The 24,716-nt window shown below is 49.6% G+C and overlaps 1 protein-coding gene across 1 annotated transcript in view; it reads right to left on the bottom strand.

Moving 5' to 3' along the window:
• Nucleotides 1–23,626, bottom strand: part of GFRA2 (GDNF family receptor alpha 2) — an 84,263-nt gene extending 60,637 nt beyond the window's left edge. The window contains exons 1-3 of the mRNA XM_029912747.1: nucleotides 23,587–23,626; nucleotides 18,693–18,992; nucleotides 6,740–6,823 (exon numbers count right to left, since the gene is read on the bottom strand). Coding sequence (XP_029768607.1) covers nucleotides 6,740–6,823; nucleotides 18,693–18,992; nucleotides 23,587–23,626 — 424 coding nt within the window. The remainder of the gene's footprint in view (nucleotides 1–6,739; nucleotides 6,824–18,692; nucleotides 18,993–23,586) is intronic.
• Between the last annotated feature and the right edge of the window lie 1,090 nt (nucleotides 23,627–24,716).

Raw genomic sequence — 24,716 nt, 5'->3', positions numbered from 1 at the left:
CCCCAATTTGAGAAATGCTGGTCTCCCCTGTGAAATCTGTATAGTATAGGGTAAAAGCAGACAGAAGACCAGATTTCACGGTCCGTGATGCATTTTTCATGGCTGTGAATTTGGAAGGGCCCTAAGCATAAGGCTCTGTGGTCCATTACGAATGCCCCAGAGTAACCGGTCACTTGTTAGTATCTGCCCACCATTCAGTCAAAAGTCTAATGGTGGCAGGCTGTGCTCACGCCTCCCCTTTCCTTCACCCGTGCCCTGAGCTGCGGCCCTGGCTGTGGAACGTGAGCCCTCTAAGGCAGGAGCATTCAGCTGGCCAGCACCGTGTGTCACCGTTATAGGCGCACGAGTTACTTCACTGCAGTTAAGAGCATTAACCTCTCACCGGAGCAGAGCAATATGTCACTTCACTGCTGACAAAAGCAGCCGTTTGTGCCCTTAACTGGTTTTATTTGGAAGCGTCTGAAGGGACATTTTTCTATTAGCCTACCCCTTTCCAGGAACGTGCTCTTAAAGAAGCCCTAACCTTCCAGACGGTGCAATGAGCCATGTAATGTACCTCTGAAGAGTAATAAGATTCCGGCCCTTCCACTCCTCTCCTGCCTCGTATATTACCACAACCGAACTCCGTAGCCATAGTGACACGGCTGCTGGGAAGCAGGGTTCGTGTCACGCACAAGGCACATGGTACGGGCTTGGCTTTCATCTCCAGGGTTAAAAGGAGAATGAGTGAAAAGAAGTCAAGGCATTGCAAGTCCTGATTTTAGCTGGCTGGAGATGTAGGGGACTTGAGAAGAGGGAGAAGCCAATGGAAATGCAGCACCAAGGGGTGGTCATGGAAACTGATGGCCAAAAGTTACAAATGGACTGGGATGACGTTCCAAAGGATGCTCAGTGGGTGGCACTGAAGGAAAGACACCTAGACACAGAGAGAAATCTGAGGTTCTCAGATTCCTCCTTGACAGACAGACCACTGAATTCTGTCCAGCCAGTCTGCTCTTAGTTGATTTCAGTTGCCAGGGCTAATGAGTGACTTGTGGGTCCCAACTTGAGACTCCTTTAAAGGGTTTAAAGATTTTCCAAGGGAGGGCACTCAACCTTGTCTGAAAAGTCAGACACCTTTAAATTGTCTTAAGCTGGACATCCCCACAAAAATAAAGATGTAACAGCCTTGTTTGGATTATTGGTAGACATTGAACCTGGGACCTCTGTATCTAAAACCATGAGCTGCTATTGCCTGAACCGGAGGATCAAACCTCTAATCCTGAAACAAGTAGCAAATTCAAACCTATTTTTCAAGACAGAAACCTACATTACGATGGATGTAAGATGACAGTTCCTACCAGTAGCTTAAGCGTAAAAATCCTTACCAGGATGTTGTGATCCCAAACCCAACTATTAAATATTCAGGAAATTCAGCGTTAAGGTTATATTAAGGATTGGAAATACAGAGTTATAGCACCCAGACAACCTTAACTCCAGGCCCACAGTGACAGACAGAGAGGCCCACGGTGTTAGCATGAGTTACAACTAGAGCTGGGAGAAATTTTCCATCCACAACTTTTTTCACTAAGAAAAAAAATGCAGATTAGGAGACACCAAAATGCTTCACAAATTCATGTCAAATTCACTGACTTGTTTCAGTTAAAAAACAAAAACCCTGAAAAAAAGACCACCCCAAAATCGAAATGTTTTGATTTGAAACAATTTTTTCATTTCAAAATTTACTTCAATCTTATATTTAAAAAGTTTTAAAATGCATAAAAAAGCTCAAAAATGAAGCATTTTGTTCAACCAAAAATACATTCTCTTTCTTCAACTTTTTAGTTCACCAAAACATTTTTTAAAAGTTTGTTTCAGGTTGACCAGAATTATTTTCCACCCCAATTTTACAGGACAGCCACAGACTGAAAAATTAGTTACTGACACAGCTCTAGTTACAACTGGTCTCTTTGGCAGACCTAGACCCAGGAGTCCTGACAGACTTGACCTCAGGTAAGGTTCTTCCCTCCTCTTAGCAGCTGTACCCAGAGTCTGTTCCAAATACAGCATGGGTTCTTCTCGTGGGAATCAAGACAAAATTGTGTGCCTGATCCATCTAGTCCCTTTTCCCCTCACTGTCAGGGCAGAGAGCTCTCGCTAAGCAGTAAGGTAGACCCAGGTGTATACAGATGTTTATATCCTGAGTGTACAGCTGATCTGTCTTGCTTTTAAACCAATTGATTGGAGCTGATCAAAAGTTGAAATTTCCGACATATCAACATTTGCTTTCATCCTGAAACAGGATGAAAAGTTGAAATTTTAAAAAATAATAATTATGGAATGGAAATTCAAAAAAAAAATGTAGAAACTTTTCATTTAGACATTTTTGAAAAACATTTTGACATTCCTGAGGGAGCCACATTGCACTGTGTGAGATACAGTCCTCCAGGGAGCCCTGCTCATAGGAGACAACAGGTATCCAAATGACAACACCCATAAGGCAATGAGCTAGAAAAATGCAGCTTTATGTTATTTTTTAACTGATTCAAAATGAAACATTTTGGGTCAATTCAATAAAGTATTCTGATCTGGGTCAAACTAACCAACAACAAATATTTCATTTACTGAAATGAAATATTTCCTGCAGAAAATTTTGATTTTGCAGAAACTTCATTTTCCACTGGGAAAATCATTCAACAGAAGATTCCCACCAGCTCTACCATTCGTGTTTTTTTCATAGAAACAGAGAAATGTCAGGCTTGGAAGGGACCTCGAGAAGTCATCAAGTCCAGCTCCCTGTGCCGTGGCAGGACCAAGTAAACCAGGACCTGGCAGGTATGTATCAATCTGTTCTCAAAATCCTCCAGTGATGGTGATTACACAGTCTCCCTTCAAAGCCAATTCCAGAGTTTAACTACCATTACAGTTACAAAGTTTTTCCTAATATCTAACCTATATCTCCCTTGCTGCAGATTAAGCCCATTACTTCTTGTCCTACCTTCAGTGACATGGAGAACAATTGATCACAGTCCTCTTTACAACAGCCCTTAACATATTTAAAACTGTTATCAGGTCCCCCCCTCAGCCTTCTTTTCTCAAGACTAAACATGCCCAGTTTTTTCTAACCTTTCCTTACTGGTCAGGTTTTCTAGACCTTTCATCATTTTTGTTGCTCTCCTCTGGACTCTCTCTCCAGTTTATCCACACCTTTCTTAAAGTGTGGCACCCAGAACTGGACACTGTACTCCAGTTAGGGCCTCACCAGTGCAGACTAGAGAGGGACAATTACCTCCCATGTCTTACATATGACACTTCTGTTAATACACCCCAGAATGATATTAGCCTTTTCCATAACTGCAGCACATTGTTGACTCATATGCAATCTGTGATCCACTATAACCTCTACACCCTGTCCAGCAGGACTACCAGCTAGCCAGTTATTTCTCATTTTGTAGTTGTGCATTTGATTTTGCCTTCCTAAGTGAAGTACTTTGCACTTGTCTTTACTGAATTTCATCTTGGTGATTTCAGACCAATTCTCCAATTTGTCAAGGCATTTTTGAATTTTAATTGTGTGCTCCAAAGTGCTTGCAACCCCTCCCAGCTTGGTGTCATCTGCAGATTTTGTACAAATATTCTCCACTCCATGATCCACATCATTAATGAAAATATTGGCTAGTACCGGACCTAGGACTGACCCCTGTGGGACCCCACTAGATACATCCCCCCAGTGTTCTTTAACCTGTTCTTTCACTATTTTGCCATGAGACTAACATGTGGCTGGATGTTCCTCACTCCTACTCTGCAATTGTGCAATCCTTAGTCAGGTGAGTACTAACTCCACAAGGGGTCTTATGGCCTTCCATAGGCAAGTGCTTACCAATGGGACACAGGGCTGCACAAGTTGGCCCTCAGAGAAGACGTCCTTTCTCCCAGTAGAACATTTAAGGCTTTCTGCTTCTTCATACTGGTACCCTTCTTCAAACCTTACCACTATAAGGTCCTTTCATGTCCATTTTGGGCATCTGGAAATCAAGATCCCTCAGGTAAAAAAAACAAAAACAAAAACAAAAACAAACCAACCAAAAGTCAACTCTGCTTTTTCTCCAGAGCTCTTGCTTTAAACCTGCCAGCTGGACTTGCCCCCACCTCTGGACTCTCTCATAAATCACAGCAAGTCCAGACTGACACAAATGCAGGTGACACAAATGGCCATCTGCCCTCTCCACCCAGGGCTGGCACCTGGTCAAACAGCCTCCTGGAACTCCAGGACAGACGCCCCATTACCCAGTCACTCATTCCCATTCCTGTTCCCCTCACCACTGACTCCCCTGTCCAAAGCATGGGAGTGGCAGCAGGGTCTCAGCCCCCCAGAGGGAGGGGGGAGCTGTGTCTAAGTGTCTCCCTCTGGGAAAATCTTTGCTTAATGGACTTGACACTCTGCTGGGCAAGAGAACACGTTTTGTGTGTCTACGAGACAAATGAGCAAATTACGAGATCTCCAGCCCACTTTATCAATTCCTTATTATCCGATGCTTGGAGGCAGCTGGGTCCAAAGGAAAAAAAAAAAAAAAGTAAAACACCAAACCACAACAGCTTTGTAAAACAAAAAAAGAAATCCACTCCAAGGAAGAGCCTGCGCTCTTCGCGCTGATAGTCATGCCACAGAAGATGAGAAGGTAGCACGTTCCAGCTTAGTTCTGTCTTGCCAATTTCTCCTCATCTGCACCCCCAAATGCCCCTCCGACCCCTACTATGCTTAAAATTTAGATTGACCTAGCTACATCACTCAGGGGTGTAAAATTTTTCACACCCTAGCACCATAGTTAAGCTTACCTAACCTCCAGTGCCGATGTGGCTACCACCACTTAGGGAGATGGATTACCTCCATCAGTGGAAAAATCCCTTCCATTGGTGTACGTAGCATCCACGCTATAGAGGCACAGCAGCAGCACCGTATCTGTGTCCCTAGCACCCATAGCATAGACATGACCCTAGGTAAGTGACTAACAGAGACAGACCAGGAAAATTCTGTGCTGCTGTAAACTGGCACATCTCCACTGAAGTTAATGGAGCCCTGCCGATTTCCACCAGCCGGGAATTTGGCCCTGGATTCATTGCACCTTTCTGGCTATTTCCCCTAGCTGTCCTCTCCCAGGGGCATGACCCAAGGCTTCCTCAGTATCTGTTAGTCATCCATTGACTTCAGCGGGAGCAGGAATATGTTGCTTTGCTGGACGCATCTGGCAGATGGATTCCAATGTCAGGAAATGGGAGGCACCAGACACAGCTATACCCCTGCTCCCACTGACGCCAATGGGAATCTTGAATGTCTGAATGGAATGGAGCTAGATAAGAAAGGGGAGGACCCGCAAGTGATGCCTCAACAGTTACACAGCTGCAGCAGGGAGGCCCTTGGAGGTGCATAAATCAAGGAATGCATTTCAAATAGAGAGGAAGAAACAGTGCCACATAGAATGCACACGTGCACATGGGTCGTCTGGCTTGGGAAAGGGTCCCACAGGCCTGGAGACACTACAGAGGGGGCAGAGAGAGGGAAGAAGAAAGGAGATGAAGAATGGAAGGAGACACAGAGATAGAGGGAGCCCTTGAGGGCCAGGAAAGAAGGCAACATCGGGCTGCAGAATTAGAACTACCCTGAATACTCAAAGGCAGAGAATAGTGCCCAGAGGTCCCGTACTGCTCCCAGACTCCATCTCTGCAAGGTCTCCCAGGACTAGAGCACTCCCCAGAAGATCCAGTTACAAAGTCTCAAGGTCTCACCCAGCCCTGGGATCTCAGGCGGTGGCTCTACGTAACCGGCTCCAACAACTGCACAAAGCCATTCACCTTTTCTAATCCCCCTCACCACAACGGTTAGTTACCAAAGCCACTGGGTGGTTGCAAAGAGGACTCCTCACAGCTCAGAAAAATGAGCAGGGGGAAGACCCAGGAGATCCAGTCTGGTCTGTCCCCACCAGGGACCAAAATAGGGTCACCCCTGCACTACTCTCTACATTTGCCTCCTATTGGACTCTGCAGCAGAGCGTTATTAGTTCACTCACGTTGGTCCTGCACTCTGCTCTCAGTTGGACTGCTTTAAACGCCAAGTAACTCCACAGAAATCAGTGCAGTACCACCAGATTGGCACCAGCGTCACTGAGATTAGACTCTGATGCAACAAGCATTAATTATATATCTATACATGCGAACCCCAAGAGCCTGCTTCTGTTGCCCTGTATTTCGTGGCACCATCAGCGCACGGGGTATGTGAACCGCTAACGAATGAGAACAGTAAGGCTCAATTCTGGTCTCAGTCACACCAGCGCAATCCAAAGCTCCCTTGACTGGAGCTACTCTCAATTTGCACTTTTACTCGCTTGCTGCTTTATGTGAAGAGCATCTGCCCTGTAGTGTTTCACGCCCGCTTTGCACGGGTGGAAATAACAGCATGAGGTGCAGGGCGACTGAGAATCAGGCCCAGAGCATTCTCAGTAGCAGCGCTAGAGATGTCACCGTTATCCATAGCTCCAGGCTGCAACATCTTAGTCAAAGAATTATGATTGCAAGGCAGCCAGGGGAAGGGGGACGCAATACGAGATATTATGGGGTGGGAGATATGCTGGAGAGGAAGGGATTGAGGAATGGGAAAGGGAGCTAATGTTTTATCATTCCCCTGGAGGTTGGCAGAAGGTCTGTTCATAGGCAAGAGGAAGAGAATATAAAACAGTGAAAGCATGTTTTGTTTTGCTTTTATTACCTGAGAAAATTGAAGCGAGTCTGAATATATCAGAGAGACGAGAGGTGACTGGCTCGTAAGGGGAAGCTTCATAAAATTCTTCTCCTGGAGTAGGGGAAAAAAATAAAATAAAAGAGATTGAAACCCCGCACTGAATCAACCCAACAGCCACCCACGCTATTACTGAGCTGCCCCCCAAGCCACTGTGGGGGAAGCCGGTCATAAGGCACTAAGGGGATTTGGTGCTAAATCCCACTGAATTTCAGCCGGTTCCAGCCACGGAAATTCCTTCGACTCCTCTACAAATCCTATTCATCCTGGAATGTTCTGACCATTCATTTCTGCAGAGCTGGTCAAAAAAATGTGCCCATAAAAATTTGCCCATAGGAAAATGTAATTGTCAAAATTGACACTTTCCCCACAGGAAAATGTCAATTTCACCAAAGCTTTTTGATTTCCTGTTTCAGGAGAATTGAAACGAACGTTCGTTGCAAATGGACACTTCAAAAAATGAATTTTTTTTTTCAGTTTAAAACATCTCATTTTAACATGTCAAAAATGTTGACGTTTTCCCAGATTCAAAACTTTGGGGGATTTTTTACCCCTGCTTTGCAAAAAGTGTCAGTATTTTGATAGTACCTTCTGATTCAGAACAGAAAGTTATTTCAACATGTCAAAATTCTCCCCTCACCCCCAAACAGCTCTAGTTCAGGGCTTAGCCTTTGTTAGAATTATGGCCGATTGGGGGGGGGGGGGGAGAAAGGGCATTTCCAACCTTGAATCATATTGATAAGCAGTTCCCTACAGTTCCTAGTATCATTGGGTCCCTATCTAGATAATTATACAGCGTTCAGCACCATCATATCATAGCTCCTCCCAAACATTAATGAATTTACCTGCAGAGCCCCACTATAAATCTGTTGTCATCCTCATTGTACCGATGGGGAAACTGAGGCACAGAGAGGCGGGTTTTTTTGTGTGAACTCAGCAAAGTCATCTTGTAGCAGAGCTCAGAACAGAACCCAAGTCTTTTAACTCCAAATCCATCTTCTCACACTTTCCCTCATGGCAGAAAGGTGTATATTTGTGGGGGGGGGGGTGCAGATTTGGGTGAATATTTTAATTACAATTTCAAATGTTTTGCTTCCAAGACCTTCACTGGGGTTTAATAACCCCAATCTACAGACCCCAAACAGGCTCGGCAGAACATAGCAGCCCCTTCCTCACAACCCCACCCATGGACCATAATTCTGCCAAAGACCATGGCATATTAACCCTTGGAGCACTGGTATGCAGAGAGCTCAAGAGCTTGTGGCTTTTCTCCAGGGCGACTTCACATCTCTGTGGAACTGAGCGAAGCTGCCAGTATGACCAGTATACATAAAACACCACACTAGGGGCCAAACCTTGGGAGCACTCCCATTGATTTTAATAGGGTCAGATTTTGGAGAATTGCTCTCCAGGGCAATGAGCCCATTACTAAATTGCCTTCAAGCATCTCCAGGACAGATACTAAAATTAGCTCCAGGTGATGATCTCTCTTGCACGCGCGCGCACACACACAAATTCCTAAACCAAACTGCACCCCCAAAGAGCAGCCGTCAGCAAAGTCAAGGATAGGACGACAAGCAGTATGGGCCATGAGAGCATTTGTCCTTCTTAAGGAGAGATTCATGAAAGGACCATTAATATCAGTCCTGGACCCTGAACGCTCCCATTGTGCAGGGGCTCTTGCTAGAGAGAGAAAAAAAAAATCAATGGAAGACCACTCCAAGCTCCCAGCAGAAGACTGACCAACAGCCTCATGCATCGATTTCGATTGTACCTAGCCATGCTTTCAGTGAGCTCCCGGCACATCTCTGTGGATTGGGAGAGAGCCAGGGCTTTTGGAGAGGGCCTGTCCGAAGACATTTCCTGCCTGGAGGAAGGGTTGGCAGATGCTGAAGTGCCCATCCTGCTGATAAGTGAGCTGGGGCTGCAGTGGAGGGATTAGGAGCAGATGAACTGCCATGCCACACATGGACCCGTAAACCAAGGAGGACACTGGGTCTAACCACACTGCCCACACTGGCTTCCTGGAGGTGGAGGCTGGGCTGGGGCTGCTCCCTTCCAAGCTAGCTCTCTGCTGATCAGCAAAGGGGATTCTCCAGGAAAGGGGCAGATGATTAAACAGAGCGGCCTATTTCCAAACCCAGCAGCCAGGCCCAGAGCCTGCTCTGGGTTACATCAGTATAGACCATTGTCTTTGGGGGGCATTGACGCCGGCGTAGCTGAGCGGAGAATCTGGTCCTGTCTGCCCAAACTGGTACTAGGAGCTGTGGTGCTAGAGTGGGAGGGTGCCTTGCAGATAAGGCACGGTACCAGAACTCTGGGGAGCTGGGTCCAATCCCTGGCTTGGTTACAGACTCCTTGTGTGACCTGGAGCAAGACACTGAAGACCTGATTCTAAAGGTGTTTAGCTGCCTAACTCCCATTGCAGTCAAGGAGAGTTAGGTGCCTAAATACCTTTAAGAATATGGGCCTTAATCTCTCCATGTCTGTAAAGCGGGATGATCATCCTTCCTTCAGCTCTTTGGACTGTAAGCTCCTGAGGCGGGGACTGTCTCTTGCTATGTATATGCGTAGGGTGACCAGACAGCAACTGTGAAAAAAACAGGACAGGGGGTAGGGGGTACTAGGCACCTATATAAGAAAAAGTCCCCAAAAACGGGACTGTCCCTATAAAAATGGGACATCTGGTTACCCTATGTATGCGCAGCCCCTGCCACAATAGGGCCCTGATCTCAGCTGGGGCCTGTGAGCACTGCTGTAACCCAAATTACAGCTAGCTACTTTTCACTGTGGTCATCGGCTTGCACCCATCACAACAGACCCAAGAAATAATCATGAGGATCTCCAAGCACTTGGCAATCGGTGCTGAATTCATCCTCCTGACTCCTTGCCCGGAAAGTATGTATTATTCATCTCTATTCTACATTACCCACACCACGTGCAGTCAGCAGGGACTGACTCCACCACCTCCAGTGGCAAAGCAGAAGCCTCAACCACTTGAGCTAAAGGAGTCACTATTAACTAGCAGCAATAACAGGCTCTTATCCTCGAGGTGGGCCAGCCACTGGCATGAGAACACACACAACATGATTTGGCAGAGCATACAGAGGGGGAAGTGAAGCATGAAGGGATGGGTATGGACAGGTGACTCTACAGCAAACCAAGACGTGGGGTTGATATGACAAGTGGGTGTCAGGAGTAACAGGGGACCTCCAAATTCCACCTTCCGCCTGGGTTTCAGGTCTATAGATGTGAAAAGAACCAACTCTTTTCGGTTCACTGGTGATTCCAAAATGTTTGTTTTGAGCTGAACCAAAGCTTTGAGCAAATCAAAACACAACTTGATTTTTAAACATTTGAGTTTTGACTTTACCATCTTTAAACTGCTTTGATACTAAAATCAAGATTTTTCACAATTTTTTTTAGCAAAACAAATCTCTCGATCTGTCAGTTCTGGTACACCATACAGATGGTGAAGTAAGGCATGGAGGATTCAAATCAGCCCTGATCTGAGCAGCTGCAACTCTTTGAAATCAATGGAAGTTCCATCCTCTTGTGCCAGAGCTGATTTTGCCCAGATAGTTCAAGTGATTTGTCCACTGTTCTCAAAGGCAGAGCCAAAATCAGAACCCAGGAGTCCCAACATGGGGTTCCCTGCTTGCTCCCTAACATCAACACACACCCCAACATCCACACTCTCGGATCTGCTTTTTCTTTCTCTCTCTTCAAATTTAAATTTGCAAGGCTGATCTGGAGTAAGGCTACATGCAGAAAAAAGGGGGCCTTCTCCTCATAAGACAAGTGCTGGGATACAGGCCTTTATCACCAGGTCATGGATTCAAATCCAACCTAGGTCCATAGCGACCAAAAGCAATCACTCCCATGAGATTTATGTGATGTAACTTGAGCAGGATTCAATTTCATTCCTAGTGTTTTAAATGATTGGTATGATAGTATTTACAATCCCGCATCAAGTTCAGGGCTCCATTGCCCTGGGTGCTGTACAAATAGAAAGTAAAAGATACCTCCTGCCCCAGAGAGCTTAATGTCACTAGGTAAGACAAAACAGAATTTGTTCCCATCAGTAGGGTGGGGATAAGGCACGGGGAGATGAAGTGACTTGCCCAAGTCACACAGGGAGTTGGTGGCAGAACCGGAAATAGAACCCAAACTTCCGGAGTCCTAGTCCAGAGCCTTAACTATGAGACCATCTCTCCAACAGCCAGACCTTGCCACCAAAAGAACACTCATCATGCTAATTGTCCTATCTTAGACTCAGTTGCCTTCTCACTCCTGGGGGTAGGAGGGTCTCTCTCTCTCTCTCTCTCTCTCTCTCTCTCATGAAGGGGAACATGGAGGGAGCTTGCTCTGGCCCCCAGGTGATGCACCTACTCTGTGGATGAACGGAGATCTCACACAGTGACCCATCAGTTAGTTCCCTTGACAGGGAGGATGCTCAACCAGAGCAGGAGGAGACAGGAGGCTTCTGTTTTTAAAAAGATTTACAAGCCTCCTAACAGACTGTGGCCCATGCCCACTCTTCCAGGCTCTTCTGGATTCTTCAGGATATTATTAGCCTGAGCAAGGCTGCTTTTGTCCCCCATAATTAAGAAGCCACTCAAAACCTGCTGGAAAAGAGCAGGAATTAATGAGCAGTAAGCAATCAGGCAGGGCCGGCTCCCCTTCCAGCAGCTCCTCCACGGACAGTTATAAATGCATTTCACTACAGGAAATCCGTCAAAAGGATCGTGAGGCAAAATCGGTTGCCGGGAAGCTGGGACTGAGACACCCTCCGTCCCTGCTGCAGTCAGAGCAGAAGCAAGACTGGGATGGGACCTGGATAGCGGGGAGAGCAGCAAGAGGAGAGAGAGAGAGAGAGGCTCCCACCTGGCTCCAAGAGCTTTCACCGCCGTTTGGTGGCCTCTGAGAAATGAATTGGTGGGTCAGGTGTCTTCATGCCATGAAGGGGCTAGAGAAGTAACTCGTGCTCAGACAGCACGAGCGACAACAGCACAGCTATCGCGCCGTGAGCTGAAACGCAAGCCCCCAGATTGTGTCATGGTTGCGCTGGCCACTCCAGACCTCCCCATCTCAACTGAGCCCAAATCACCCCACCTCAGACACGGTACAGGCAGTCTCCCACAGGCTGTCCCATGGCCTCACTCTCTGTCCACCTACCTCACCTCCACTGCCCAGGGACCAACCTGGCCGAAGCCACCCAGAGTACACATTACACAGCACAGACACGCCGGCCCCAGTTCCAAGCTGTTCCCATGGCGACCAGCTCGTTTCGGCAATGGACTCCTGCCCTGCCCACTGAATGTGCCTTGTGAGGAGTCCCACGATCGGGTACCTAGCAGCCAGGGGGAAGGTACCAATCGCCTTTTGGGAGGGGGCAGCAGCGCTGCAGGCCCACAGGAGAAACCAGAAGGCGCCTGCTGGAATTAGAGACCACAGACTGACCTCCTGGAGGTGATCAAAGCACACTGAGAGGAGCCTCAGTGATGTGAGAGAACGGAATTCCAGCCTCCAGGCTGGAAAGGAGAAGAGCAGGAGGAACACAGAGAAAAGGCAAGCTACAAGGCAGCAACGTCGTCTAGTGCACAGAGCACTGGACTGGGGACTCAGGAGACCTAAATGCTATTCCTGGCTCTGCCCCAGACCCTGCTTTGTGTCCATGGAGGAGACACTTTTCTCTGTGCCTTCCCTTCCCATGTCTGCTCTAGCTAGATTGTGAGAGCTTTAGAGCAGAGGCTGCCTCTGACTATCTTGGTTGATGCCTCTGCTACAGTACTACAAATGAATATTGAAAACAACAACAACCCCGCCCTCCTCATGTGTTATTTTGGCCTATTACCACAGGCTGGTGAAACTGAAAGGCCATTAAAAGAAAAGGAAACACTTACGCTCATCCTGTAAGAGTCCCTCGTTTAAATCGTGCCAACACATTCGCCGTGCTGGGTTTGCTAATGCTCTGATGACAAATGGCACCTTTATTAAAGTGTGTTTAGGAAACACTAACCTCTCACTATATTGCTTTGCCAATGCAATAAATAATTAAACACCGGCTGAACCTTGCTGCTTGCTAGGAAAATTACCCAGTATTAAAAGGGCATTGAACTTCCCCTAAGCTGGCTGAGATGCAATTAACCTCTGGGAAAGACGCTGGGGTGAAACCAGCCAGGCTTAATGCCGGGGACTAAGCTGCCATGCACCAGGAGAATGCAAAACTTGCTCACTTGGAAAGGTGAGCGGAGAGCAGTCTATTGGCCAGATGCATTGTGGGAGAATCTAACCTCTCTAAGCATCACATATTGGCAGTGTCAGAGACAGGATACTGGCTAGATAGATCACTCTGATCCAGTGTGATAGGTGGGGATCACTGCATTGAGAGATCTAAGTTATGGAAGGAGATGGGATACTGGACCAGGTTGCCCAGAGGTCTGCTGCACTACAGTGAGTCTACCTGCAAAGTGAGGTCTCTGAAACAAGATGGGATTTTGGATGATGGCTTTGGATGGTCCTGCAGCAGCTCCCTGCTATTCTGGTCCTGGGTTCCCCACACAGCTCTGCCAATGCCCCTCCATGCTGGGCATCAGCACAACCTTCTACAGCTGGTCTGTTACCTACTGGCTAGACCACAGGAGTGGAGTCAGGAGTCATCCTGGGTTCTATTCCTGGCTTCCCCACCGATTCTGTGCATGAATTTGGGCCCTTTGGCCTTGTCATCACGAGAGGAAAAGGTGTGTTCTTACCCCGTTAGCTAATATGTGGTAACACAAGGTAAAATCTGAGTGAAGGCAAAGCCGTGCAGCTCTCACATGAGTTAACAGGTTGAGGTAAACCTAGGATCCTGGCCAGAGTCACCATCTCACCCTGCAAACCTGTGTGAAAGCTACAGCCTGCCTTCCAACACATGGTAAGAACACACCCTTTTTTCCCTTCTGTGCCTTAGTTTCTTTCGGTGCCTCGGTTTTCTGCTCTGTGAAATGGGGCTAGTATTCTTCCCTCCCTCCTGAAGGTGTTGTTAGACTAAATTCATTCATGAGTGCAAAGCCCTTTGAAATTGCTGAATGCACAGTGCTGAGGAGCAAATCACCATTAAGTAGAGATTCCTGCTTCCAGCCTGGCTTTCTTGCCATCCAGCAGCAGAGCTGACCTAGAGGCTAGGGTTTACCTCCACCAGCTGACACATGTTAAAACTACAACTTGCCTCATCTTCACTTGCAATTTAACATCGGGAAAAAGTGTGTTTTAACCAAGCGTGGGTGAAGGTCTAAGGGAGTCACCAGGGGCCAAAGTTTTCAGAGGCACTCAGCACCCAGAATCAGGTCCAGATTTTCAGCACGTTGGGTGCGGAGTGCTTTTGGAAATCTGGTCCCAATGTCGACTGCACACAGACTTACAACACTTGAATTAAATGAGTGCAAACCTCTGGGCGGACACACTTTTTCCAGTTTAAAAGCTGGTTCTATTGGTTGCGCTTACTCCTGTACCTTTACCGACACACTCTAAAACAACACAATGTTCAAGTTCATTCTGTGCCTTAGCACGGGCTGGTGTGAGCTTGGGTAGAGCTGGAGTGGTATCAGCAGGGCTGTCTTGGACTGGCATGTCTCAGCTTTTAACCCCCAAGGTTTCAGTGTTTAGATCCCAGGTAGATCTCTCACCTTGTTCATTACAGTGTGGGTGGGGTGGGGGGAGAGCCCAGGGCTGGGGTGGGGGGCAGGCAAAAATTTTTTTGCTTGGGGCGGCAAAAAACGTAGAGCCGGCCCTGTCTCTGCTTTATCCTTTCTTCCCCCAATTTTTCCTCCCTCCACCCCACAATCAGGCCCAGGCTTTCAGCTAAGCTCAGTTCCCACTGAGGCACCTAAATAAGGGCTGGGTTTTCATGGGACCTGCTATATGCTGAATCTGCTGGTCACTCCATTCAGGTGCCCAAGCAGGAGCCTTCGGGTACAGAGCTTTTTGAAAAATCTGGCTCTGAATCTTTAATGAGGCAGCCTGGTCCAGTGGCTGATACATCTGACTGGGAGTCAAGAGACCTGTGGGCTAGTCCTAGCTCTGCCACTGACTTGCTGTGTAACCCTGGGGAAGTCATTTAATGTTCTCTGAGTCCATTAACCCAACCAACTTTAAAATGGGATAGTGATACTCACCCCCACTTTGTAAAACACTTGCAGATCCAACATCCTTTGTAAGTGGCAATTATTATTTCCCCAGGGCTCTTCTGAGTTCTCTACATGCTACCTTACCAGTCCTGCTGGGCACTAGAACGTCCTCACTCTCTAGCACCTGCTTTCTGCATGGAAGACACCCCAGTACACATACACCCAGTTTTCACCTCTATGTTACAAGGAAGCAACATCTGCCGTTTCATCTGCGGGTGCCTGGAGCATTCCCAGGCGTCCAATGGTCTGCAGTCAGCATCGTGGGCAAACGTATTAAGGAAAAGCTACAGAGCTTGCTACAGATAGGGCTGGACGTGTCTTGGCTGGCTCATCGTTGCGGGACAGCAAGGATGGATGATGCACCTCTGGCTGGAAAAGATCATCCAGGGGGCAGCCCAGGTGCAAGGGAAATGGGAGGGAGGAAATTTGCTTGCTACAAAGAGCAGCCTCATGGCAGCTGGGATTGAGGCAGAGACTCAGGCTCATTCTAGTCACCAGTGACACTTTTTCACATATCACAGAGCAACCAACTGGGGGATGCTCAGAAATGACTGGCAGCCCCTGCTCCACGCAGACCCAGGACGGAAATGACCAGGGCGGCTACAGACTCAGGATTGAGGGGCATGGGCAGAGCTGCATGAAGGAAGCTTGCCTGCACCTGCCCACAATACACCAAATTCCAGCCAGCACTCCTAGCCCCTCAGGTCTGGGGGGAAGGGGGTCCCCAATTCCACACCCTAGCACAGCCAGTCAGCCGAGCCACTGATTGTGATGTGATAGCGATGGGGAGGGGAGGGCCCCTGACTTGCTGATGTGGGGAGGGGAGGGATGGGAAGAGACAACTTCCTCCCCCTTCCCTTTGATGAGGAGGAGAGAGTAGATAATCCTCTCTCCAATAAACAAACCGGCCCAGCGCTGGCAAAATCCAATTTCAATTACCTGCACTGCTCCCCTCTCTGATTTACACCCTCACTGGCCTGCAATCACAGCTGCCTCTGGTGCATCTTGAGGCAGTTCATTTATGGAAACAGCCAGCTCTGAGATTCCCTCATGCCCTTTCCACTGCTCTCACTCAACCCCCACCCTTGCCAGAGAATGGGCAGTATTAAGGAGGTGCCTGGTTTTCTCCCAGACAGTGGACTTGGGGCAGCTGACAGACTGCACATGGGGCTTTAGTACAGCCTACAGCCTGTTCCCAGCACATGCCCCTCTATGGCATGCGCGCAGCATCAAAGGGCCATAAAGAGTCAGCAAAGCCTAATGGCCAAAGCAATAGCTTGGGAACTCCTGAGTTCTAGTCCCCTTCCTCACTCTTCTTTTTGGGGAAACTGAGGCACAGAGAGCAGACGATCAGTCCCATCCTGAACTCTAGCAGAGGTTGAGGCCAGAATCATATTGTAACAGATACAAGACCACTGAAAGATTCTTGTCTAGAACGGGGATTGAACCCCAGCCCTCTTGCTCCCTGAGCACAGGCCCCTGCCGCTTGAGCTAAGGGAGAGTCTGCATAAACTGCTAGCAGTGCAGGGCCTGTGGCACACGGCTGCGCAGGTCCAACACCACCCAGCAGTACTGGCACATATCACTGTTAGAACAGTCCTTTCTGCACTTATATAGCCTCTTGCACCTGAGGATCTCAAGACACTTTACAGAGAAGGGGAAGGAACTTGCCCAAGGTCACTCAGTGAATCAGTGGCAGAGCCAAGAACAGGAGCCAGGGCCACAGTTTGCTCTCACTGATGCCACCGTAAGTCTGAAGCAACTCCACTAACTCCAGTGCAGTTGCCATAATCCAGGCTGGAACAGAGCAGAAGACAACAGGGAGTTTGCTTCGCCAGCCACGGGCCCACCCTGCCTGGCAGATGCGAATTCCCAGAGACAGCGAGCAAGGGTATGAGGTGCCGTTCCCACCTGGCAAGCCTGGGCTTCCACTGGACACAGACAGGCAGGAGCCAATACAGTGCAGGGGAGGGAAATGCTCTGCAAGCAAGGCCTGGGGGACACTCATATAGATACACCGAGACTAGATTGACAGCCCGGAGCCTGCTCTGAGAGGGGGGCAGGCAAACAGCCCACACACAGGCACCAACTGGAGACCTGGCCCTCTGACCCCACTAACGCAAACTGGAAATTAACTCCCCGCTGCCTGCGCGATGGGCTCCTCTCTCCGTGACCTGTCTCGATGCCCCGACCTGTCTTCTCATTACAGCCCAATCTGCTCCAGTGTGCGCGGCCCCTTCTGGGGTGAGGCTGCCTGGGATCAGCCCAGCATTTGCAGATTGGCTATGAAAAGGCAGCTGCACCAGAGAAGAGCCCAGCCCCACACTCATCTCACCCCCATCAACCCCTGTTCCAGCCCAGTCTGGTTCTTGTGAGGATGCTCCTTCCAGAATACTAATCAGCTGTTTAACATGGAGAGGGAGGCAGTGACAGAGCTAAGAGAGCTGCTGGGCTCTGGGACTGCCCTCTGCATTGGTGCAGCTCTCCGAGCTCTCAGCCCCTGCCATTGGTGATGGCAGTGGGGGTGTCTGCAGGCACTAGGAAGCCTCATGGGCTCTCCAAGTCTGGCAAATTCCCAAGGCAGGGGTGGGATGTGCCCGAGTCTAGAGGAAGAGAGTCTGGGAAAGGGGGATGGCGAGAAAGAATCTAGAGGAGGAGAATGGAGAAAAGGGGGAAGAGTCTGGGGGGGAAGGGGAGCGTTTGGTTCCTTCTTCCCCATCCCCACCCGTTGATTTGGCTTCTGTTTGATAATGAACAAGGTGAGAGATCTACCTGGGATCTAAACACTGAAACCTTGGGGGTTAAAAGCTGAGACATGCCAGTCCAAGACAGCCCTGCTGATACCCCTCCAGCTCTACCCAAGCTCACACCAGCCCGTGCTAAGGCACAGAATGAACTTGAACATTCCCCACGTAATTCCACTAATGCCCCTCAGTCCTTTCCTGCAGAACACCCCGTGCTGTTCCAGTCCTGGACCCCCGCCACAGCTCTCCAAATGCCAGTCAGTCCTTCCCTGCAACACCCCGTGCTGTTCCAGTCCTGGACTCCCCACACACACACTGCTCCACTAACGTTCTTCACTCCAGACCAGCTGGCCCCCTCTGCCATTCCCGTGGTAAAGCCTCCTCCCAACTACACTAATGAAAAATCTGATTCTTCGCTGCCTGGCACTTGTGTCACCCATTATCCCACCTGTGCAGAACAGGTGTGAATTGCTCCAAATCAGGACAACAGCGGGAATGTTTTACTTCCACTTTGCACAGGTGTAAATGGCAACGAGAGAGAGAGTGAGTGTGTGTGTGTGTGTGTGTGTGTCAGGCTCTGAACACATCTCCTAACTCACGCCTGCTTCACCAGCTCCCAGGACTAGCCACATGGGGTTCCTGCCTAGCCAGAGTGGATCAGAGCAGCTAGTGGATCAGAACTGTTCCCTCTCCACCCACCCCCTAGCCACACACACTACTACTGAGCTAGCAAATCAGAACCCACCCACCTACCAACAATCCAATGGGCCGGAACCACCCCTCCAGCCATAGCAAATGGATCAGAACCACTTCTCCCAAGGAACCAGAACAGCCCCCTGAGCAAACAGACTGGAACATCGCATAATGGTGCAGAAGGGCCCCTTTACCACTCGCCCATGGGATCAGACCCACCCTCACCCTGCTCCGACGGGGCTAATCCATCAGAACAGCTGCCTATAGGGCACCTCCCTCCCGATGGACCAGACCCGCCCCACGCAGGACGCTTACCCTCCGTCAGCCCGAGGTGTATACTCCAGTAGATCTGAAGGCACTGCAGCTCCTTCTTCATGCCCCGCTTGCAGCGGCAGTCGTAGAGCGGGCTCTCCTGCAGCACCTCGAGAGCCGCCTGGCACTCCTTGTTGGCCAGCATGGTATTCCTGTCCCGGCCAGCCAGGCACTGGCGCAGCGTGCGGTAACGGGAGCTGCAGCTTGACTCGGCAGCGCACAGCTCATTGGCCCGGACACAGTCCACTGGGGTACGCCAGCCATGAGGGTCTTGGCCGGATGCCAGGGAATGGAGGATCTTGTCTGGACAAGGGGCAGGGGAGGGGAAGGAAAGAAAGGCCAGAGCGCGGTGAGTGATGCTAGCCACATGGCAGGGACGAGAAGCAATGCACCGCCCTTTGACAGCCCCCGATACCACCCCGCCAGCATCCCACTACACCTGGGTCCCCGCTCCCAGTCCTGCTGATGCAACATGATCCTGATCCAGAGTTCCTACTGCTCCACGAGCCACGTCCGCACACACACCCCACACAGCTCTGGCAATTCAGTGGGATCCTGACCTGCAATCCCTCCCCCCACTCCTCGGACATCAGCTCTGGGTCCGCCCCCCCCCGGTGCTGCTCTCCTACACCCTCAGCTGTACCAGTCCTGGACCAAGGAATCCATGTTGAAGCATTTGGAGGAGCGGAAGGTGATCAGGAACAGTCAACATAGATTCACCAATGGGAAGTTATGCCTGACCAACCTGATTGCCTTCTATGATGAGATAACTGGCTCTGTGGATATGGGGAAAGCGGTGGACGTGATATATCTTGACTTTAGCAAAGCTTTTGATACAGTCTCCCACAGTATTCTTCCCAGCAAGTTAAAAAAGTATGGATTGGATGAATGGACTATAAGGTGGATAGAAAGCTGGCTAGATTGTCGGGCTCAATGGGTAGTGATCAACTGCAGCCGGTATCAAGCGGAGTGCCCCAAGGGTCGGTCCTGGGGCCGGTTTTGTTCAACATCTTCATTAATGGATGATGGAATGGATTGCACCCTCAGCAAGTTTGCGGATGACACTAAGCTTGGGGGAGAGGTAGATATGCTGGTGAGTAGGGATAGGGTCCAGAGTGACCTAGACAAATTGGAGAATTGGGCCAAAAGGTTCAACAAGAACAAGTGCAGAATCCACTTAGGATGGAAGAATCCCATGCACTACTACAAGCTGGGGACCGACTGGCTAAGTGAGAGTTCTGCAGAAAAGGACCTGGGGATTACAGTGGATGAGAAGCTGGATATGAGTCAACAGTGTGACCTGGTTGCCAAGAAGGCTAACAGCATATTGGGCTGCATTAGTAGGAGCATTGCCAACAGATTGAGGGAAGTGATTATTCCCCTCTATTCAGCACTGGTGAGGCCACATCTGGAGTATTGCATCCAGTTTTGGGCCCCTCACTACAGAAAGGATGTAGACAAATTGGAGAGAGTCCAGCGGAGGGCAACGAAAATTATTAGGGGGCTGGGGCACATGACTTACGAGGAGAGGATGAGGGAACTGGGGTTATTTAATCTGCAGAAGAGAAGAGTGAGGGGGGATTTGATAGTGACCTTCAACTACCTAAAGGGGGGTTCCAAAGAGGATGGAGCTCGGCTGTTCTCAGTGGTACCAGATGACAGAACAAGGAGGAATGGTCTCAAGGTGCAGTGCGGGAGATCTCGGTTGGATATTATGAAAAACTTTTTCACTAGGAGGGTGGTGAAGCACTGGAATGGTTACCTAGGGAGGTGGTGGAATCTCCATCCTTAGAGGTTTTTAAGGCCTGGCTTGACAAAGCCCTAGCTGGGATGATTTAGTTGGGGATTGGTCCTGCTTTGAGCAGGGGGTTGGACTAGATGACCTCCTGAGGTCCCATCCAACCCTCATCTTCTATATTCTATGACCCCAGTTCAGCTCTGCAGCCCACCTGCTATTTCAGGCCTGGGATTCTCTTGAGCAGAATGTCTGTCATGCCTAGCTCACAAGAGACTAAGTTGGTGCCACAGCCTCATTTCTCCTGTGGCCAGGTTCCCAGAGTTCACCACCTCTAATAGCACTTGTAGATTGGTCCTGACAACCCTCAGTTATCCACATTTTCCAGGGGCGGAAACTGAGGCACCACACCATGAAGCAACTCAAACAACGTCACATAGCAAATTTGGAGCAGAGAGGGGAATAGAAGCCTGAAATCCTTGCTCCCAGGCAGCTGCTCTAGCCACTCGATAACATTGCTCTGCACATATAAAGCAGTATATGTGTAGTCAGTGATCACATCAAAATGAGTTTCATCGCTTTTCAGTCTGAAGTATCCTTACAATGTAATGAAAATCCTGCATATTAAAAATATGAGAGGCAATGAAAAGTTGTACCATGCAATAAATCTGGCTTAGCTCTTATGGTGACAGTCACAGAAGGGTTAATTTTTCCACTCTCTGAAGAGCTAGGCAACAGCCTTCCACGGAGTCCATCAGCAGGGTTTGAACTCCCTGCCTTCAACACCAACTTCTGCCATTTGAGCTAGATAAGTAAGTCCGGTAGCTAGCAGCAGTAGTAAAACTGTTATCCTCTAGGGGAGCAGCCACTACAGGGGAATGTAACATACCCTGTGCTAGCATGAGACATTGGAAAACATTAGCAGGTCCTCAGGATCACTGATCAGCTACAGGTTTCAGCTACAGAGAACTCATTTCCAGGGCTGCGATGTTTGTTATTGACTAGCCTTATTAGAGCTTGCAAAGGAGGTGGAGCAGGCCTAGTCTCTCCTGCTGAAAGAAAAGACCAGCTCACAAACCTGCAGTAAGTCATCTCTCAGCAGACACTAGAGCAGGACTCCCAAGAGTCAACCTCCTACTGGACTCTTCAACCCTCTCCTCCTGGTTATAAGAGTTTTACTCATCCACTTAGGAGGCAGAAAAATACCATGTGACCAATGCAACCAATTGCAACACAGCTCAAAAAATGAAGGCCGTCTCAGTGGATCATGTGCTGTCAATCCATAGGATAAAACAAAGCCCACTGACTCCATAGTGTTACTCCAGGTGTGTCCCAATGTCAGGCTCACAGAACCCAGGATGTTCCACCTAAAAGGGTCTTTTTCTCAGCTTGTGGCTACCCATTGAAATAAGGGCGGGACGGGGATCTTTGTAAATCTGGTCACACTCCACTTCCAGGTCTCTCTGCCCCTCCTGTCCCAGGCTGCACTGATATGTCAAGGAAGGCCCATGTTGTCACCTGTTTATGTGTAACCTCTATGCACATTAAGGGCCAGATTTTCAACAGAGCTCAGTGTCCATCATGCATCCGCTGGTCCCCAACTCAATGGGTTTGCTGGGGTTTAGTCCCCCACTGGTGACTGCAATCACTTCATTATGATGACCCCCCTTTCCCACCAGCATCAGGTTATGGACTAGTGGATAGTGAGCCAGACTGGGACTCAGGAGAGCTTTGCTCTGTTCCCAGCTCTACCAGCGCGCTGCTGTGGGACCATGGGCAAGGCACATCACTGCCCCATGCCTCAGTTTCCCCTCCTGCTTTTTGTCTGTCTTCTCTATATAAATTGTAAGCTCTTAGGGGCAGGGACTGTCTCTTACTGTGTGTATATACAGCACCTAGCACAATGCGGTCCAAATCTTGACTGAGACATCTAGGTGCTGCCATAATGCAAATAATAGTAATAAATAATCGATCCTGTTGCTGCTTATTACTACGTCCCCCAGTGTGGAACAGCCTGCAGCTAAGGCTGAGTTCGGGCATACTGGGAAGGCAAGATAAGCAAACCCCACGAATATGGTGGGAGTTTATTTCTCATCTTCTAGGTTGAAACCACCAGGCTCCTCTCTCCCGTGGCCAGATCTCTAGAGGTACAATAACTCCCAAAGCCCGTCCTTGGCCTTTACATAGCTCGTGAACTTGTCCGGGAGATAGACAGGCACATGGAATAGGCCCACCATGACAGAGGAGGAAACTGAGATTCAGCAAAGTGAAATGACACGTTCCAACCCCTACAGTGAGTCAATGTCAGACAGAACCCAGGATTCTGGACTCCCAGGTTCCTGAGTTCAACCCACTAGATCACACCTCTTTTCCATATAAGCTCCGATCCTGTATTCCTTCCTTGCTGCAATCCCCAGTGACTTCAATGCAGCATGGTGGCTCAGGACTCCCTGTATCTTACTGTTTAATTCCAAAGTCAACAGGGGTCCTGACTGGCTGTTTGTAAACCAGCCCCAGCACAGGGAGAGCCCAACACCCTGTCCTGTGAATCTAGAATGAGTCTGCTGAAGTGACTCTGGATTTGCAGCGCTGTATCCTTGAGCAGACGGTGGCCTGGCTGCACCAGATAGGGGTGGGCGGAAGAGGGGAGAGTCCAGCTCGCCAAAAGAAATGCCTCAAAAAGCAGTAAATTCCAAAAGAAATAAGTAAAGCTGGAGGATTCTGTGCTCATGGAAAGTCCTGACCTGACAGTTTTCGTGCAAACAGCAGAGGGGCCCTGAGCAGTCCCCCACTGCTAAGAACTGGACCACAGCCCAGAAGGCAGCGCCCCCCTTCCCGCAAACCCAAATTCTGTTTCTAGAGGGCGGCCGATGTCTGGAGCTCTCTGCCCCAGGAGCTGCTGGCAGATTCCACCTGCCCCAGGGTTCTGGGGCAAGATAGTTAATATGCAGGTCCTGGTTCTTCTCCCATTCACCCCGGAGGGAATCAGGAGCTGCTGGAGTTCCCAGAAGGAATCAGCTGTGGTGGGCAGCTCAGAGTATCAATGCAACGGAATATAGAACCACTCTTGCTCAAGCTCACTGCATTGGAACTGATGAGTCGATTTAGGAGTAAGGAGCAGCTCCTCTCCCCACACCCAGAACACACAGGGGCTCTTCTCACCTTCTGGAGCATTGAGCACGGCATATCTCACATGACCCATCTCCTTCAAATGCCAAGGGGCCCTGATGGACATCAATCCTGGCTTCTCTTCTTGCCTGGCTGAGTAGTGCCCTGAGCTTTCTCAGCCGCACGTCACTAGTGGGTGAAAGCATTCAACACCCTCTCGCTTTGAAGGGGTTCAGAACCTGGCTCTGCTTCCAAATCCTGCAGCTCAGCCCTGGCTCTGCTTAAACCAGCGCCAGGCAAAGGGTTGGGTAACCCGCTGGCTAAGCGTGTGTCCAATCACCCTCTAGAGGCTGGTTCACATAGAAGATAAGAGTCTACTCCTGCTGCCAGCGAGTGAGTTTCACCTACCGCTCAAGCAGTAGCAGTCTGTGCGGAACCATTGCAAGTTAAAACCCTGCGGAGAATCAGGGCACTGGGTTATTCTGTTTGGATCAAAGCACAAACATGGAGCTCCCACTCAAGTTCGCTAAGGCTCATGCAGCCTCTGAGGGTATGTGTACACTGCAGCTGGGAGATGTAATTCCCAGCTCAGGTAGACATACCCATGCTAGCTCTGCTTGAGCTAGCATGCTAAAAATAGCAGTATGACCATAGCAGCTCAGGCAGTGGCTCAAGCTAGCTGTCAGAGTATGCACCTAGGATTTCAGATGGGGTTATACGCAGGCAACTCACCCAAGCTGCCACCCGGGCCACCACATTCACACCGCTATTTTTTGTGGACTAGGGTTACCATAATCCAGCAAGCAAAAAAGAGGACGGGAGGAGCCCCACCCCTGTCCTGCCCTAGCCCCGCCCCATCCTGCCCTAGCCCCGCCCCTGCCCCTCCCACTTCCCCCCCTCAGAACCCCCAACCTTCCCCCCGCTCCTTGTCCCCTGACTGCCCCCTCCTGGGACCCCTGCCCCTAACTGCCCCCCAGGACTCCACCCCCTACCTAAGCCTCCCTGCCTCTTGTCCCCTGACTGCCCCCTCCTGAGACCCTCCCCCCATCCTAACTGGCCCCCTAGGACCCTACCCCCTACCTGTACCCTGACTGCCCCAACCCTTATCCACACCCGACCCCCAGACAGACCCCTGGGACTCCCACGCCCCATCCAACCACTCCCCACCCCCTGACAGCCCCCCC

Source organism: Terrapene carolina, unplaced genomic scaffold (assembly GCF_002925995.2).
Source record: "Terrapene carolina triunguis isolate 2854851 unplaced genomic scaffold, T_m_triunguis-2.0 Scaffold53, whole genome shotgun sequence".
In the NCBI taxonomy this organism is placed as follows: domain Eukaryota; kingdom Metazoa; phylum Chordata; order Testudines; family Emydidae; genus Terrapene; species Terrapene triunguis.
The sequence above is the reverse complement of the archived record's forward strand: the minus strand, read 5'-3'. Positions and strand labels throughout refer to the sequence as shown.